General features: G+C 30.1%; 1 protein-coding gene across 11 annotated transcripts in view; it reads right to left on the bottom strand.

Moving 5' to 3' along the window:
• LOC115885486 (GTPase-activating protein skywalker) overlaps positions 1–20759 on the bottom strand; it is a 219120-nt gene that overhangs the window by 54309 nt on the left and 144052 nt on the right. For 7 of the 11 annotated variants that reach the window (XM_030904441.1, XM_030904429.1, XM_030904475.1 and 4 more), the window contains exon 7: positions 18001–18195. In XM_030904441.1, the coding sequence (XP_030760301.1) occupies positions 18001–18195 (195 nt within the window). Of the gene's footprint in view, positions 1–11994; positions 12025–15430; positions 15485–18000; positions 18196–20759 lie in introns of all 11 variants that reach the window. The other 4 variants (XM_030904463.1, XM_030904469.1, XM_030904451.1 and 1 more) reach the window with 3 other exon arrangements.

Below are 20759 nucleotides of genomic sequence, written 5' to 3'. Positions count from 1 at the left end.
ATAATTAGCCTGGTATAATGATCGATCCCAGTGGCGTAGCCTGACGCCACATTACTTTCTCCTTATTAAATACTGAATCTGGTTCTGATCCCTGCGTGCTTTGCTACGTTCATGCATATATTTAAAAAAACGACATATATGATATCTTTATCCATCTGTTTACAATATTGCCATTATATTTCACATTTTTTACAGTGGCGAACAATACTGCGTTATATTAAGATATAAAAAAAACAATTAAAAACAAACTAAATATATTATTTTTATTTACTCTTTCAAGGACTGTAACTTCTTCGGGAAGCATTTTAGGGTATATGTTCACAAAAACTTTTTGTTTTATCTGTAGAATCACCCACCGAAGTTAGATACACTATTTTTTGACACCCTGTATAAGTATTATTATTCATAGATTTTTTAAATTTAAAGCGAGTTAACCATATTTGAGTTTGTAATAAATTTTGGAAGTTCAATGACTAAGAATAGCATCAGATTCTTTTCGCGTCTCATCACATTGGTAATAAATATTGTATACCTTTTCTGTTAAGTATAAAGGCGGATTTAAGTTTGATTTTCATGCATCCGTTTATTGGTTGAATTTAAAGACTTCGATTGGTTAGAAAATTACGCAGTTTTTAAATTTATTGCATTTTCATGCCGTTCATCGGATATACAATTTGCTTGTGATTGGTGCCATTTTATATTTTCATTTCCATAACGATTTGACTGTTTTACTTATAGTCTAAGAGCTAGCAACGTTTTCGAGAGAGAATTTTAAGAAAGCTGGTTCTTTAATATATCTTTTGCTATGCTCTCCTGAACAGAGTGCGGACCGTCTGGCTGTCGTCGGTAGACGCTGCATTCACTACTAGTGTTGCACAGGACAAGAATTCTTGTCTTGAAAATCAATTTCTTGTCTTGTCTTGAAATTCAAGACAAGAAATTTTCAAAGTCTTGTCTTGCAGATTTCTTGAATGGCAAAGTCTTGTCTTGTCTTGCAAGACTCTTGAAATTTCTTGTCTTGAAAAATTTTACATTCTAACAAAAAGGTAATAATATTTCTATATTTTATTTCATAGAAAGCGTCGTATACAAAATGTAATACGGAAAAATGAACAACAACGATGCTAATTTTAGCAAAAAAAATCTTAACGGATCGCAAACGAACTACGCCAACTCGCCTGTTTTACGAAACAGGATTTGTTACTTTTATTTCTTATGGTATTTATTTAATTTTTTTATTATGGAAGATTGGTCGGAAAAGTTTGGACACAGGGTGTACGGAAAGGTCATGCTAGAGTTTACTATTTGCGCTATTTGATACTACTTTTGGTTCGCGGAGCAATTTCGTGTATGAAAAGTAGTACCAAATAGCGCAAATAGCGTACTCCACGAACCCACCATTAGTTTGAACTACCGTTAGTTTGTTTTATAATACCATTATACCAATATAATTTTGTGTATAATACCAATTACCAATATACGGTTTGTTGCCTTGACTTTATTTTATTTCATTCTCAACTCTAAAACACTGGCTATGATAGAAAAAAATGAACACTGGTCAATATTAATGTCGGGTTTATACAACAATTGCATAAGTCGTAATCATTATCACAGTCTTAATCATCGTCATAATCACAACGCAATTTCAATGTGCGTTTATAGAACATTTTCATAATCATAATTTTTATATCAGTGAAGTTGGGTAACACAGTGCCGGATTAAGGTCCTAGGGGGCCGGGGGCTATAGGCTACCCTTGGAGCCCCCAGGTCGGATTATTTTTTCCTCATTGCTGTTATTTTCACTTAAACTAATATTGCTTAAAGTTGAACAGGAAGGCAGTTGTTCATGATCTTGATTTTTATTCAACTCAGAATTTGACGTTAAAGGGGTTTCGCAAATACTAAAAAAGTCTGTTACTTAAGTCAATTTTAAATTTTTCTTTAGTTTTTCTTCTTGAATCTGAAATTAATTTAAAATAGCCCTAAATTTTCGTAGATTTAAAAATAGAGGGTGTTCCGAAACTATTGTATCAAAATCTAAAGGTAGGTACATCTCGCCAAAACTGATGGTCGGAAATGCGTCGTTTTCAAAATACAGGGTGTTAAACTTTTAAGAAAAAAAATCGATCTTTTTTAATATCTATTACACCATTGTATACCACCCTACGGTAATTAAGCAAAATATTATTGAATTGAATATTATTGCACCGTTTCCGCTTAAAAAAATAAAAACCATTTTCGGCATTTTCATACATGGCCAAATCGCTAAAATGGTAATGTAAATTTTTAATGGTAAAACTTGAAAAACGACAATTTAGGTTTTTGGGCATTTTAGTTCGTACTATGTTCATAGAAAGAAGTTTTTGGAAAATAAAAAATCTTTTTAAACTTAAATTTGCCGTTTTACAAATTTTGCCATTAAAATTTATGATAACATTTTAGCGATTTGGTCATGCATGAAAATGGTTTTTATTTTTTTACGCGAAAACGGTGCGTCGGACAAAAAAAGTCAAGAAATAAAATATGTTGTAAATTGAATGGGGATTTCAAAAATAATATTAATTTTATTTAAAAAGTAGTGGCGTACCATTCAACGCGAATTGCAATAGAGACTTCAAACTCTATAGATATAAAAAGACTCAAAAGACCTTTACAACAAGGTATCACTCGACCCCCTATTCCATTTAAAATTTTAAGGGTGATAGCTACTCCGTCAAAGGGGTGCAAGCAAAGTGGGTGGAAATACCAAAAAAATAATTCTCCCTGAAAAACAAAATCGACGTGTCCGAGCATTTTTCGAATTATTTATTTACAAGCAAGAAACCCGGGTGGAAAGTTTTCGGTGGACCACCCTGTATAGATTTTTTTCTTAAAGTTTAACACCTTCTATTTTGAAACGACGCTCTTCCGACCATTAGTATCCAATTTCAAAATATTTTGGCGAGATCTGCCAATCCTTACATTTTGGCACAATAGTTTCGGAACACACTATATATTATTGAAAAATGTTGCTTAAAATAAGGCATAAAACTCTTAAAACATCAATATCTCTCATTAATACGAGTATTGTTTAGCAATTTTCAAAATTGGAGTAGTTCTCGAATTTTTTATATTTTATGAGCATACGGGAATTCTTTTTCATTTTTCATAAAGTTTATTTTTAAAAAAGGAATAGTATTTTATGGCCTCTATATAGGTACCTATTATATATTAATGCGCTTATTTTTAAAAGAAAAAACTTAAGAAAGTTATTGTAAATTGAATTGTTAATACCAAAGTTATTATATAAATGATCATATCCAGTAAATGCGTAATAAGGCTAAAACTGATTCCTACCTTACGTTTAGCAGATCCACTAAGATATTTTCTACATGACATTTTTTAAAATACTAGTATACACTACACAATTCAAAAACATATTATTGTTCTTGTTTTCTTAAATCTTTTATTGGCAATCACTTACTTCATAGATGCGCTATGCAAAAATAACTAATCAAATAGAATAAAGAAGAGGAATCTAATCTGAATAATTCCCCTAGCGCTTTCGGCTTTCGGTAATCCATCCATCCAGAAAAATTTAAAAAGAAGAATAAGCCATTGTCTATGCAGCAATCTTGATATTTTTTGGGGAAAGTGTTTTGCCGCCCAAAAAAGAAAAGAAAAAGAGTCTGTTTTTAACATTATGAGAATAACAAGTTGGCTGTTGCAATATATTTAATAAGACTAAATATATTTCTGTTGCACTGTTGCAGGTGTTCCAGGCTGGATTTGATTTTTCGTAATATATGTACATTTTCATTTAACTAATCTCGATTTAACTCTATGAATTTCGATTTTAAATTCTCCTAATTTGGGGGCCCCTCTAAATGACGGGGCCTGGGGCTATAGCCCCCATAGCCCCCCCCTTAATCCAGGCCTGGGGTAACATAATAATTAAAGGCTAAGTTAATGGTAGATGTCAACAGGTTTATAAGAAGTGGATAGTTAGATAACTTTTATGATGACTATGATTGTGATTACGACTATGTAAATGTTGTATAAACCCGGCATAACTTAAGCAAAGACCTAATTATCACTTAAAAAATGTATCATTTCTAACTTTCACAAGAAATCTTGCAAGACTCTTGAAATTTCTTACATATTAAAGTCTTGTCTTGTCTTGAAATTCAAGACAAGAAATTTTTAAAGTCTTGTCTTGGATTTCTTGCAAGAGTCTTGGTCTTGCAAGACTTTTTCAAGACTCTGGTGCAACACTATTCACTACTGCGCATCATATCTGTATTCAACATCTGTTCACTATACTGCGCATCACAAATTCGCCTTGTATTTCTGGAACTAAGGAGGCTAGTAGCATATTTAGTTTCATAAATGTAGCATATTTAGTTTCATAAATGTGTAGCATATTTAGTTTCATAAAAAAGTAGCAAAATAATGTGAAAATGGCATCATAAACGAGAATGTGATGCGCAGTAGTGAACCACAGTAGTTTACATCAGGCAGCCAGATGGCCCGCACTTTGGTCAGGAGAGCATAGCAAAATATGCATTAAAGAACCAGCTTTCTTAAAATTCTCGTTTTTTCGACGTTGTTAGCCCTTGTACTATTATATTTTTATTAAGGTTAAATTAAATTTGTCAAACAAATGTCAGAACGTCTTTTATCGTACGATCTTTCTCCATTGACGGGCTGGAGTAAAAAATTAACGGATGAAAAGTGGCGCGAAATCGTTATGACCAATCAGAGCGCCGTTGGACCATCGTATCAACGGATAACGAACGCATGAAAATGAAGCTTAACACGTATATCCAGTAGTAGTAAACACTTTTTCATGCCAGTGATTGAGACGGTAGTGTATACATGATGTCAACACCATGATAGTGCTGGTGTACTAGTTATTTTGGCGCCAGCTACTGGGCACGTATAAATTAGCATTAAGGAGCAAAAATGTCAATAAATAAAAATATAACAAAACGTCGAAGAAGTATAGAAACAAAAATCTCCTATGTTATTATTATATACATATACAGGGTGGTCCGAACTGTATTCCGGAAACTTCGGTAGCATATTCTGGAGATTAAAATAAGTAAGAAAGTCCGTACAAATTATGTCTTAGAATGCTTAGTTTCGGAGATACAGGGTGTAGAAGTCTCATTTTTATTTCGATTTTTTCCAAATAATTTATGAAGTAACATCAATATTTGGATGAAAATTGGTGTCTGGGAGTTTTTTGACATGAGAAGTTTGATTTTCATGTCAATATGACTCCTACTTGTAGAGGGCGCCACCTACATATGTTTTAACTGGTTTGAAGAGTAATAACTTTTTGTTTATACCTGTATAAAACTACTGAGTAAAAAAATATACATTTACAATTTTTTTACATAAAAAAGGTCTCTTTGTAAAAATCGCTACGAGTAGGTAATGGTTCTCGAGATATTTGGAATTGAAATTATCAATACGTGTCATCATTGACATAAATTAAACATGTTGATTAAATAGTTATTAGACTGAAACCATAAATTTGATTTTTTTGTGCCAAAAGTTCAACAGAAATTGTTCAATCATCATTTTTTCGCAGAAAAATTTATGATTAATTATTATTAGTTATTATTATTAAAAAATATTTCAGTCAAATAACTATACTCAACGTGTGCTTATTTTTTTGTCAATAATGACATGTATTGACTATTTCCATTCTAAATATCTTGAGAACGGTTGCACGTAGCGATTTTTACCAAGAGACATTTTTTACGTAGAAAGTCATGGAAATGTATATTTTTTAGTCATTAGTTTTATACAGGTACGGACGAAAAGTTATTACTCTTCAAAACAGTCAAAACGCATGTATGTGACGTCCCCTACAAATAGGAGTCATTTTTCTCGTGTCACAAAACTACCAGACACCAATTTTTATCCAAATATTGACGGTAGTTCAGAAATTATTTAGAAAAAATCGAAATAAAAATGAAGTTTCTACAACCTGTATCTCCGAAACAAAGTATTTTAGGATATACATTTATAAGAACTTTTTTACTTATTTTTATCTGCAGAATATGCTCCCGAAGTTTCCGGAATACAGTTCGGACCACCTTGTATATTATTAGTGTTTTTAATATTATTTGTTCCTTTAACTTAAATTAAGAAAATAGAGTGTCAACATAATAAAATACAACGCAAGAAAAAAATCTGGGTTAAATCAAAATAAAATAAGGAGTGCTTGTTCTAAATACCGTATGATCGAAAAAAAGGGCGTCCAGTTGGCTTGCAAATGAACATCGATGACATTCCCCATATTATTTTACATATAAAATTTTCATTTCATAGCCATCGCTGATGTCCTTTTTTTCAATCACATTGTACTAGTATCCAAAAATACTTTGTTTTTAGATGCCCTAACAACCTGTTCACACGGTCCCGTTTCGATTGTTCTGTCGAATCGATAAAAATATCGAATGCTACATCTATCGTCAAATCTTAGGTTAGAAATCTCCTTCTACTCATCACGGCAAGGCGTCAAATTCAAGTTGCAGCCAGGAATGGCTACACCTAATAGAGGTGTTTGATTTCTGACATTACATTTTGCCATAACAAGATCGGCATTCGAAAAAATGTTCGAAGAGTGTGAAGACACCATTCAATTCGATTAAAATACTGTTTCGATTTAATTATTGTGTCGAAAGTTGCCGTGTGAACAGGCTACAACTCTATGTAAAGGAAAAAGTCAAAGAAACTTGTAAATATAACAAAAAAAAAACTTGTAAATATAACAAAATTGGTTAAATGCAAACCATTTCACAATATAAATAAATCTAAAGATAGAAATGACAATGAGATGGATATTATGATAGTGATTCAAATCTGGCCATCATTCTGTTTGAAACGGGACGGTTAAGTTATTTATTCGTACTCGTATAAACAAAATGATGCACTTAGAGGTAACAAAGACTGACTTGATAGGTTTTGTTAGATCTTGCATTCCGAAAATATATATAGTTTAGTCATGCAAATGTGTTACATGGGCTTGATGATCGGTTAGTTTATACATCGTACATCGATTAGACAAGTGACGACAAATTGCAATGATCTTATTTACTTGTTTTACTATAATATTAAGAGTTGAATCGTAAATAAAAAAAAAACTTTTTTTTTAATTGAAACTGCATTAAATCGGGATAAAAACAGTTGGATTGGATTCAACCGTGCTTCACCTGCCACGCCTGTTCTCGTTCACATGCAGGGAGTCAGTCAGACAGTCTCGATAGTTTTTATAAACGGAGCTCAGAATCCAACTTCTGATATAATAAGATAAGGGAATATCTAGGTGGGTATACACCCAGTGAGCATTTTATTCGCTTAAGGGAAATCTGTTCTAGGTGACGTCGTTGTTACGTTACCAGGCCCATCTTTTGTCTAATATAAAGCAATAAAACGCAGATACGTAACTGTTCCCTAATGTTCCCTAAACGTGACAAAACTATGCTCACTGGGCGATTTGTTAATTAATAAATAACAAATAAACAATTACAATAAATCGACCTGGAAACTGGTAAAAAATCAAGAAAACCGGGTGAAAAATAAAAAAATTCATCAAACTTTAGGATGGCGGAATTTTTTCGTGGGGTCTAAAAAAATACAGGGTGTTTCAAAAAACATGTGCCATCTCTCGTGGGGAGATTCCCCTCGTAACAATAAAATTTATTTTTCATATCAACATAAGTTCGATTCTGTTTTGTTTCGTAGATACAGGGGGTTAAAGTGTTCATCTTTTTTCGATTATAATTTTCTTCCAAATGCTTTTAGTGATTCGAATGAAATTTTGGAGGTAAAAGTTACTATAAGTGCGATATTTTAATGCTAAAAAAGTGTCAATAGGTTCATCAGGGACGTGCATATGGGTTATCATTGGAGTATTTTTCTAAAAAAAAAATGTGCGCTAGTGACTTTTGTTGTCAAAATTGTGTAGATCGATAAATGCTGATTAAAAATTGTCGCTTGATATTTTGTCGATTTCGGTCTCGCAATAAACGTAATTTAATTAACTTGCCTTAATCCAATTCTAATAGCACCCTTTAAAAAAAGTTAATGTCATTAACTTGCCGAAATGTTAAATAAGTATTCATTGATTTGATCAAAAAATATAAAAAAAGTTCCTATAAAGTGGGAAATGCATAGGTTTTAATGTTATAGGAGTTAAAACTTGAAAAAAATAAGCCTTTTGTAATTATCATAAATATTATTTTTGGGGGGAAGTTGCAGCTGCAGTAGGTACTGTAGGTAGCACTGTACATCAGTGTTATAAATTACAAATAAATATTAGTAATAAATCACATTAAATAAAAAATAATTTATAAAATTAATTTTTATTTTCTTAATTATCTATAATAAAATTGCGTGCATCGAGGAGATAGCAATGGACAAGATATCAAGATACAGCTTTTAATCGGCATTAAATAATGTTCTATACTCTTTTGCTATTAAGAGGAAAAAAAGTCAGTGGCGCACATGTTTTTTAGAAAAATATTCCAGTGATAACCTATATGCACGTCCCTGGTGAATATATCGACCCTTTTTGGCATTAAAATGTGTATAGTAAATTTTACCCTCCAAATTTCATTTGAATCGCTAAAAGCACTTAGAAGAAAATAATAATAAATCCTGTAGCTACCAAAGAAAGCGGAATTGGACCCATGTTTATATGAAAAATAAATCTTATTTTTACGTGAGAGATCTGCATAAAGAGATTATGGAAGTTGATGATGATGTCTCGAATCAGAAACGTCTGATTGGAAATTTATTTTTGGAATTTTGTAGATGAGAAAAAGTCGCAACGATAAAGAGGATAACAAAGTAATATGGTATACGATTCACAAGATTTTTTTAGAAAACTTAAATAGCAGCAAACGACAGTGAGGTAAATAAGATCATTGCATTATACAGGGCGTCCCATATAATAATGCACACTACAAAAAGGTCGTAAACCAGAAGAGATACAAAAATGATTAAGTTAGTAAAAAGTTGCGCTTTGCTGAACCTACGCTGTCATGATTCGAAATCCAAAAAAAACATCAGATTATTTTGATATTAAGGAAGAAAATTTTGAAACCCCAAATTTTCCTGATTTTGTTTTTATATTTTTTCTCTCTAGTAATATAATAGATAATAGTCTGAGTGACTATTATCTTTAAAGATAGAAGGGGCAACAGTTTTTTATTATTATTAGTTAGATTTAGCGATGGGAACTATCGAATGAATTAGACTATCGAATAGTTAATGAATGAATGGTTTCAACTATCGAATGGTTTTATTCGAATAAAATCATTCATTCATTTGTAAACTAAAGCATATGTGACAACCTCGCCGTGCGACTAAATAGTTATCGTTGAGCCACGACTATCGAATGCTTTTGATAAATGAAATTTAGTATTCGTTTGGATTTTGTATGCGTCAGTGCATTATTGGTTCTTCCAAATTTTCATAACTTCGCCGTATAAATACTGTGCTATTTTTGTGTTTATTAAAATAGTTAAAATACTAAAATAGTAGTTATTTTTTAATTTTATTTATTGACGATTGTGTGCATGTGCAGGTGGTCAAAATTTTTCCGATAATTTGTGTGGTTTTCCGTAGTCCGATCTTTCAATTATTTCATTTTATATGGTATATGGTCTATTTTTTAATGGGAAATTTTGAGAAGTAGCAATTTTTAAGAGATGAGATGAACTTACAATTAATTTTAAAAATACATATTTGTATTTTAGATGTTTTAATAATACCTATGAATTAGTTGGAACTTAATAATTATATTTAAGTAATGTGGTTAAATAAATGGTTATCGAACTCAAACTATGGGGTGAGAAAACTAAAATGAAAATTTTACACGTGCCAATTTAAAAAAAAAAAGTAACGATGTTTGTATTTTGTTTATGCTAATTCTCTTACATGTAGTTTTTTGCGAAGAAATATTTCATTTATTTTTTAAAGTAAATGCCAGTAAAAGTAATATAATTAATTAATATAATTTTTAAATAGAGATATAAAGCACCTAATATAAATAATTTTGATTTCTAATTTTTTATTTATATTTTCGTTCCATTACACTGCATGCTTAGAAAATTAATAAATGTTTATATTTCATGATTTTAAAATTTGTTGTTAATATAACAAATTAGTTCTGTAATTATTATTATTTAACAAACCAACGTTGCCAAAAAATTTAAAGACTATATTATTTTTAAATAGGATCTAATATAAATAATTTTGACATCTAATTTGTTGTTTATATTTTGCTACTACTTAAAAAAATATTGATATTAAATCATTTTAAATTTTGTTGTTAATAGGTATAACAAATTATTACTGTTATTATTATTTATTAAACCAGTCTTTGCTTAAAAACATTAAAAATCACTTTCATGTTCTTACATCCAAAATAACAAGTATTATTGCAGTGTAACAACAGAATATTAATAAAAAAAAATGCAGAATATATAGACATACTATCCCTAACTAACTAAAGCCAAACAATAATATTCTTTGCTAATATCAACTAATACCAAAATATGGCAACAGCGCCCTTCATAATGTATTTTCTGTGTAAATACTAGCACCTCAATAAAAAAAATAATGTGTCCTTATCTATATATGACTCCGCAAAAAATCAAAGATGCCGGCTTCTTTCATAGCATTGCCACCGACCGCTGTCGGGTTTCTCGGAAAAAAACCTACGTCGCCGGGCGACAACTAAAATTCAGTTAATATTTTATTATAATCGATCCTGACGAATAAATGAATTTCATAAATGAATGAATTTTATAAATGAATGAATTTTACAAATGAATGAATTTTATAAATGAATGAATTTTATAAATGAATGAATTTTATAAATGAATGCATTTTATAAATGAATGAATTTTATAAATGAATGAATTTTATAAATGAATGAATTTTATAAATGAATGAATTTTATAAATGAATGAATTTCATAAATGAATGAATTCTATAAATGAATGGTTTTTGCTGCCGAATTACTAGAATACAATATTTCAAGGCAGATGACGGATCTATTCGATAATTTTTATTCGAATAGTTTTCAACGAATGTTTTCTTACTAACTATCGAATTATTCGAATGAATTGCAACTATCGAATGTTTCGATAGTATTCATTCGATAGTTCCCACTACTAGTTAGATTAGAGAAAAATACAATGTTTATAAAAAAATGCTTGTTCTAAAATGGTTAATCTCGTTTATACTTTTTTAAATTTTCATACAGTTTTAGAGAAAAATAAATATATATAAAAATATGGGGTTGAATTTTTTCCTAATAGTCCTAATAATTAAAACGCGGCGTTTCTATGGAATATAATTTCGTTTTCACTCTTTGATGGTGGGTTATTATTAATTTTGATTAACGTTGTATTTTCTGCTGTTGTTATATTATCATCCTTTCAGATTATTAGTTTTCTTAACAATTAATTAAATACATTTAGTACTTCTTTAACATTTTAAAACAGCAAAAAAAATGAAGTTAATCAAAATTCATAATAATCAACTATCAAAGAATGAAAACGAAATTATATCACCATAGAAACGCGTTTTAATTATTAGGACCTTGCAAAAAAATCAACCATATTTTGAACGAACCAATTTTTTTAAATGCTAATTAAAAAGTTTTCGCTCTTGTAAAGGCAATCCGGGGACAAACTGTGAATCGGGAAAATCTGGTTTTCCCAAATATTTTCGGAAGTATTCGAATTTTCTTAGATTTTGAGCAAGCCACAACCTTTCCCTTAATACATCATTGTATTATTTCTGGTTTACAAGATCCCTGTATATGATGCATTCTTATATAGGCCAACGTGTACATATTTTAAGCGGTTAGACCAGCAGAAAGGTATAAATATATGTTAATAAGAAAACTACACATAGGATTACGATCCAACAAGGACAAACGCATTCGCAATTCGAATAAAGAGGATAAAATTAATACAATACCATGTCATTGTACACTTCTTCGGACATTTTCTGAAAAACGAATAACACACAACGTTTCAAAAAATATCTTTCTTTTGGGTCAGTAGTTTTTTTACAAACTAAATAGTCCATTGCGTCAAAACAGATCTCACGATAACCAAATGAAAAAAATAAAATAATAATTATGTACAAACCCCTTTTTGACGCAATCTATTTTTGAAAATTACCCTTTACTACGTTTCGTTTGTTCAATTTTGACTGGCGTTCCAATCTAAATTTATTTCCTTTATCTCTGCTTTTACTTAAAGGAAAACCCTTTGAATAAAAATGTCATCCAAGTATTTGACAAATGCCCCTCCCAATGTTGCCACAACTACCTTTTTTACTTTAACTTTTGAATGAAGTAACGTAAGTATAAATGATTAAATAAGGAATATATTTCTTAAGTATGCATTTATTTTTAGACATTTTCTATAAACAAATTTATTGATTCTCTTATTAACAAAATATTCGAAAACCCATGTATAAGCGTTGAACAAACAAAACGTAGTAACCTGTTAATTTTTGCACGGTGCTGTCAGAAAAAATAATAACAAAAATCTGTTAAAATGTTATTTAAATATCCACGAATGAAGTAGTTTTAGCGGATATTTTTAACTAATAAACTAAAAACAATTCAATACACTTAACGCAGACAAAAACATAATTAAAGATTAAATTAAAATTATTAATTTCAAAAAATAAAAATAAAATATAATAAAACTTCATATGAGACTTCTCATTTGAGATTCTAAAATATGCAACAAAATCTGCATTCTAAAAATACCATAATGGCATAATCTACAGGGTGTCCCACTTAAGATGGATACAAGCCAATATCTTGATTGTTTGTTGGGCGATCTTTTTCATTTTTGGCAGGAGGCTGTATGGCTATAAGACGTACATTTTGCCCAGGGTAAGAAATGCGATACCTCATAGACGTACGTTTTAATGGGGTTTGATATTTTTCGAGTCAAGAGTAAACTACCCTTAGGACAGTATTTATTTCAAATCTGATAGATTATATTGAATCCTCCTTACCTAAGATACTTAAGTTCTAATTTTAATAAATATTGATACAGGGTGTGTCATTAAAATAAGACATTTTTATTTTTATTATTTTTTTAAGTACTTATGACGCCACTGGATAAACAACTGGTTTATTATCAATAACCAATTATAACCAATTATCAATTAATAATCGTTTTTTTTACGGTGGTTTGGTCGAAGGTATGTTGGTTCGTTATAGTTTTATAAATGTTTGTTTAGAGCATATTTTTCAAAGTTAATAGTGATTGTTTTAAATATCTACTATTTGGATTTTTTAAAATATTCCTCAATAAAACGAATAAAAATCATATTCCAGATACCATTGAAAACTGGTTTTTTAAGTTATTTTGTAACTCATTTTATTCATTTGTATTAGCAAACTTAAAAAACAATTTTTTAAAGTAAACAAAATAAATTGAAAATATTTAGTTTTTTTGTATCGTATCTTAATTATTATGGAAGATATCTGAAAACTTAAATCGATTATTAATTGATAATTGGTTATAATTGGTTACTGATAATAAACCTGTTGTTTATCCAGTGGCGTCGTAAGTACTTAAAAAAATAATAATAAAAATAAAAATGTCTTATTTTAATGACGCACCCTGTATCAATATTTATCAAAATTAGAACTTAAGTATTATAGGTAATGAGGATTCAATATAATTTATCAGATTTGAAATAAATACTGTCCTAGGGATAGTTTATTCTTAACTCAAAAAATATCAAACCCCACTAAAACGTACGTCTATGAGGTATCGCATTTCTTACCCTGGGCAAAATGTACGTCTTATAGCCATACATCCTCCTGCTAAAAATGAAAAAGATCGCTCAACAAACAATCAAGATATTGGCTTATATCCATCTTAAGTGGGACACCCTGTATATCCAATACATGTACAGGGTAAGTCAATTATTCAGTAAAATTGATTATTTCATTTATTTTGATAATTATAAAAAAAAGTTTTAGAAAATGTTAAGATATACGATATAAAATTACTTTTGAGCATAGAGGGTACTTCAAAAAACTGTGGTGGATAAATATAACATATTTTATTCTAAATGTAATACTCTATAATATTATATGTATATCTACCTAAAACTAGTAGTTTTTGTAATTACTGTATTTATAAACATAAAGATTTCAGTCACCATTTTTGAATTTGGAGTACTCGAATTTGGTAGAAGAGCTGTATGGATGAAGAAAAATACATACGTACAGAGAATATTGGAGCTAGATGCTTTAAGGGTAACCAAAATACATTTATGAATTTCGACTATGTATTTAAAACTAAAAAATATATTTTTTTTAAATGGTACACCCTATACATATATTATTTTTAACTGAGCGATTTTACAAAACCCTTCACGTTTTATTAAGTATGTCATATACCTCTTTTTAATAGCCAATTTCTTTAAAAAATCATATATTATATCATTATACCCTCCACACTTTTGTAAAACATCTTGTATACTCAAAAATAACTTCATTTATAGTTCTGAACACAAACCAGATAATAAACTTCATTCTATCGTTGACTCACCCTGTACAATTTCTCAAAAAATTGGCAAACTCACAAATTGGTACTTTTTAACCGGAAGTAGGATTTTTACAATAATTATTTGTCCGCATATTATGTTTAAATATTGAAATAAAAATCTTAAAAAAAATTTGAACATATTGAAACTTAAAATTTTTGCTATTTATAAAACCTATGTCTGCGTTAAATGTATTACTTATGTGTATGTACAAAACAATACCATTCACCGCTAAAAAGTTAAAAAAAAGCAACAAAAAAGGAAACAAAAAAAATGACTATAGACAAAAATTAAAACAAAAATGATATGAAAAGAAAGCAAATAAAATATACAAAATTAATCAGGTAAAAAATATTTTCAAAAAAAAAGGATGTATATGTCCGTGACAAAAATAAAAGTAAAAATAATCCTTTGCATATTTTTTAACTAATGATTTATGAAGTTAAAAAAGTCTAAAAAAAAGTAACCGGAAAAAGTAAAAAATTGTTTTAGGGGTTCTTTAAACAATCTCTGATTAAGTATTAAGATTTCTTTATATAAGAGTTCAACTTCACTTTTTTTTGAAAAAAAAACACTATTGCAGTATGTAAATATGCAAAGGACTGAAAAAAAAGGTAGAAAAAAATCATGGTTATTTTCTATACAGGGGAAAAATCAATTCATGACACCAAAGTCACAAATTGTCGAAACTCTGCAGATAAATCTCGGCAATCTTTTAAACATTGCATGGTGGTAAAGACAGAGTTAATGTATGCAAAAAAAATAAAAAACGGAAAACTTGCAGTCAACCCACTCTCAAACGTTTGGAAAAAAAGATCGTAAAACTTACAAAGAGGTTGGATAGACATTGAATAGTGTGAATGGCTTTCTTTATTTTTTCCTGCTGAAAGAACAATCATAAAATTGAGAATATTTTTGGAAAAAAAATCGTACAAAAATTACGTAACAAAAGCTTTTACAACATGCCGGGTAAAGTAAATCAAGCAAAAACAATACCTAATAGAATACCATACGATTGAAAAAAAAACGGCGTCAGAGTTGGCTTGGAGTCGATCGTCATTTTCAGACCAACATGACGCCGTTTTTTATATTTATCATAGAGTACTTTTTGTGTACTTCTGTTTATTTAGTAGTGATGAGGTCCATAGAATGTATAAACCCGTTTATTTTGTTTTCTATATGCGTGCGGTTAGTGTTCCTGAAATACATTTTGTAATTTAAAACTTGGAATTAGGCAAAAGCCCTAATGTATAGAAAATACAATTTGACATTCACAAAATCATAGGTTGACAACTTAAGGTATGTTTGCCTTGGTACCTGTTAAGTATTAATTTAAAAATAGACGAAGCTTTTCTTAAAGTATTTAAAATTTATATATGTAGATATAAAAAAGTGGGTTTTTTTTGGAATATCTCGAAAAATATTGAAGATTTTAGAAATTTAAAAAAAATCCAAAAAGATGAAGAAATTTACTAAAAAAAGTTCTAGCTCCTGGAACTGTAGCTCAAATATCTATAATTTTTACAGAGCCCTGAAAACAGAGCTAAAACGGGTATTTTGGCTTCCGCGCGCGTCGCGTCACTTTAAGAAAAGTAAAGTAAAGATTTCAGTTAACGTCTCCTTTTTGCTGCCAGGGCTAATCTGGACGGGGCCTATTTTGTTTACGCGGAATCCGAACCGCGGTCCTCGGCCATGTCATGGTCAGTGGCCTACCGACTTAGGAAGTGTCTAAATTAACTCTTACTCACGAGATATCCGATCTCATCCGGCCTCGAACTGGCGCGAATGAGCAGTGTGTATCAATAGATTTTACACTTTTCCATTGGGCAACAGCACGATACAGAATTTCGAACCGGTCACCCGTCCATTCACCAGTATCGCCTTACGTCGCTTAACTTAGAACGGTGTTCTAATGGGAACCGGTGTTTCAACGTAGCTAGGCCGTTGCCACTCACTTTAAGACAACTTAAAACATTATTTAACCATATTAAATATTAATATTGAGGAATAAGAAAATTCATGGAGTGTTGGGATATAGGTACATGAATAAACAATAATTCGCGGTCGAAAAATATGTATCCCAATTTTAACATTAATTATTATTATTTATTAATTAATAACTTTTTCTAAACTGAAAGTTGATATAAAAATCCCGATGATTATTAACTAAAACCCTAAAATTATTTTCACTTAGTGAAGTTATTCTTAATAGGCGAACAAATCAATTACCTTTAAGAAAATTAAACAATTTTCATTTTCTACTTTTTTATACAATTGAATTATAAAATAAAAAAAAGTACGTAATATTTTTTTTTCAAAAAATTTTAATTGTTTTGATTTCTAATCGTAAAAATCTACTTGAAAATATTTTATTTTTTACTCTTATTGTTCAAAAATTTGTTATAAACAAATATATGGTTTATTAGTAAATCAAAAAGTTTTTTTGTATTATATTTATTGATGAAAATTATGATTTTTTGAAAAAATGCCGTTCTTTAAAAATATTTATTTATTGCTTAAAATTCCGATTGTTAATTAACAACCGTTTTTTGAGATTAAATATTAAAATTAAGAAACCGTTTTTTCTCTTAAAATCATAAATTCTATTTGTTTATTTAAAAAACAATTTGTTATAAACAAATTAATTTTTACCATTTTCTTTAAATATTTCATTCTGTAATAAAAGTAGCCATGTGTTTTCAAAATTTTTTTTAGCTAGATTTCAAAAAACTTTGTTGTGTAATTTCAAATTGAATTAATGAAAACAAATTGAATTAATGAAAAAATTACTTTTAAATTAATTTTCTTTTTTTTTCAGGGAGACTCCCATCACTATGAGCCACAGCCCACCACACCTTATGCCGCAACCGCACATGCGGCATTTAGCAAACTCCGAGCGTTCATCAACTACCGAGCACTCGTGATCGGACTGCGTCTTTCCATCCACACATGCGAGCTCTGATAGCAACAACATAGAGACGAGCGCTCGTTTTCGTCGCCGATCGAGTCGCCAATCTCCGACTTCCCCATCCACACACACAGGAAATCGGCGAAGCCCAGATCGGAGATCGCCAAATGCCGCATGTGTGGTTGCATTATGTTAACTAATATATTTGACTTATTTCAAAAATCACAAAAAACACTATAAGAAAAAATCTATCTTATCATAACATCCTGGCATGTTTTGTAAAAGCTTTCGTTATACTTCTCAAATAATCAACCAAAGAAGAAAACCTTCAACACTACCGCAATAAGGTGTGTGTAATCGAATTAGGAAAATCGCATTCTCTCAAATACTACTCGGCCAGAATTCCAAACTCAAACTCACTCTCGTACTCGTGTAAATTGTGTTTTTAATAATTTTCTTTCTAGCCAAAACGCACACCGATGCAGACCTACCTCTCGTATCGTGAGGGTGTGCGACACCATCTGGATCTTGGTCTGGCTCTGACTGTTGGGAAGATTCTCGCTCGATCTACTCCTGACTAGTTGTTTGGAGCCGTGCAGCACCTGTTTGCTCTTCAAAAGCATCTCGGTTTTGATGAATACTCGTGAGATGTAGGATGACGTGAGGCCTCTGATACCAAAGGCTACCTGGAAAAAAAATAATTATACACACAGATTGAACAAAAATCCATCACCTTGTTTGAATGTGAAATATTTTTTCAGCGATAACAATTTTTTGTAGGCTTATATACAGGGTGCTACAAATTCGAGGTACGAGCATTGGTATCTCGGTGACCGTAATAGATACGAACATGGTTAAATTGGGGCAAAGTTACGCTTTAGGATGTTCACCAAGATGCCATCAAATTTTTTTTTTTAAATTTCAAGGATTGTTGAGTTTTTTGGAAAAAACGGATTTTTTTGAAAATCATTTTTATTTTTTCCTGGCGTTACTTTTTAGGAAATAAAAAAAACTAATTACACATTCTCATTGCCACTTTATTAGGGCTATCTGTATTTTTAGATTTCCAAATTAACTGATAATTTGTGAGATACAGTGGCCAACTTAATTTTTTTAAATACGGATCTGCATTTTTTATTTCAGATTTTGAAAGAACTCGGTCTCCTGAGTACAACGATATGACACACTTAATATTTTTTTTTGTTTCGGACATTTGAACATAATTTATTTAAACTAATATCAAGTCCGGCTCTGGTTTTTTTTAAGATTTAATCTATTCATCGTTACAATATTGATAAGCTTTCAAACTTAACAATGATGTGGGGTAAAATATTGAAAATCAAATGCAATAACTAAAGGGACATTACTTGAGGTCATTTGTAAACGTGAAATCAATACATTTCAACATTTACAATAAAGAGTACAAAATGCATTCGGAACTACTCGTATAACAAGAAGGTATTCAAAGAGCTATAAATAAGATTGAAAAATAAATAAATTTGTGTATTAGGAAAAGTGGTAACCCTTTCGAACATGTAGATAATTAGAAACTAGTTTATAGAAGTTGATTTATTTATAACAACTACGATTGATATTATGAATATTATTAGATCGTAACTGAGATTCCAAATTCACAATAAAAAATTTAAAAATAATATCTTTAAATTGCTGACCTGGATATTATTTATTTGAATCTTTGGATTGGCTCGATTTTTATTATTCAATGTTAATTAACGCTGATCAATATTGTTGCGATAAATATAATCAGATTAAATAATTAAAAAAACCAGAATCGTACTTGAAATTATTTTAAATAATAATTAACTAGTTTTGTTGTTGTTAAGGTACCCAAAACAAAAAAAAATATCAAGTGTGGCATATCATTGTACTCAGGAGACCGAGTTCTTTCAAAATCTGAAATAAAAAATGCAGGTCCGTATTTAAAAAAATTAAGTTGGCCTCTGTATCTCACAAATTATCAGCTAATTTGAAAATCTAAAAGTACTATCAGATAGCCCTAATAAAGTGGCTATGAGAATGTGTAATTAGTTTTTTGATTTTCTAAAAAGTAACGACAGGAAAAAATAAAATTGATTTTCCAAAAAATCCGTTTTTTCCAAAAAACTCAAAAATCCATGAAATTTTTAGAACTTTTTTGATGGCATCTTGGTGAACATCTCGAGGCGCAACTTTACCCCAATTTAACCATCTTCATATCTATTCGAGGGGTAAACACATAGGGCAAAAAGTGTACACCTACATCCTCTATCCTTATTACATCCCCTACATCCTCCAGTACATCCTCGGTACATCCCCTACATCCTCGGTACATCCACTACATCCTCTAGTACATCCTCGGTACATCCCCAGGAAATCCTCTCATGTTTACGCCATACATTTAGAATAATTTTCGTGATGAACCGTTTTAGGTATCTAAAATACTTTTCGAGATATACGTATCTTGGACACACTGTATATATTTTTTTAAATTTTATTTGAATGGTAAAAAGGAAGTTAAAATTTTGAACGCTATTATCTCCGAAACTATTAAATATATAAAAAAAGATGAAGCACCATTTCGACTTACATTTACTAGAGGGATATTAAAATTTACAGGGTGTTTTTTATTTAAAATAACAAAATTAAGGTTAAGTTACTTACCACGAAACCGGAATTGTTATTTATGTTAGAGCGATCTCCCACTTTATTACGAGCTTTATTAAATGTATAACTACACAAAATTTCTCAAACCTCTACAATTTATTGGCTAGTAATATAGTTGACACCTAATATTTTTGTTGAATTCAAAAGGATAAAAAAAAATCAAAACCATTTAAAAAAATTATATGGGGTCATCGAGAATCGAACTAAGGCGCGCCAACCCATATCAAATCTTGCCAGAGCTGTAACAATCTCGGCTATTATTGTGCCTACAACAATTCGCCGTTACTTTTATTATACAGGGTGAGTCTTAAATAGGTGCAAATATTTTCAGGGCTGGTAGATCTCGATAAAAGAAACATATTTTTTCTTTACCATTTTTCAAATAAGTCCAAAATAACCGAGTTATTTAAGTTTGAAAATTTAAAAAAAAATGATTTTTTTAATTTTGATAGCCACCTGAATTTTTTCTGTATTTGCATCCCTTTTAGTGCCGTAACCATAGAGTAAAGCTGTAACTATGGTAATATCAGAGATTAAGAATTTATAACGTGGGAAAATTAGCGATGAACAGGCAGTTCTAAAAAGT

Source organism: Sitophilus oryzae, unplaced genomic scaffold (assembly GCF_002938485.1).
Source record: "Sitophilus oryzae breed Bouriz unplaced genomic scaffold, Soryzae_2.0 scaffold_111_pilon_pilon, whole genome shotgun sequence".
Classification (NCBI taxonomy): domain Eukaryota; kingdom Metazoa; phylum Arthropoda; class Insecta; order Coleoptera; family Curculionidae; genus Sitophilus; species Sitophilus oryzae.
The sequence above is the reverse complement of the archived record's forward strand: the minus strand, read 5'-3'. Positions and strand labels throughout refer to the sequence as shown.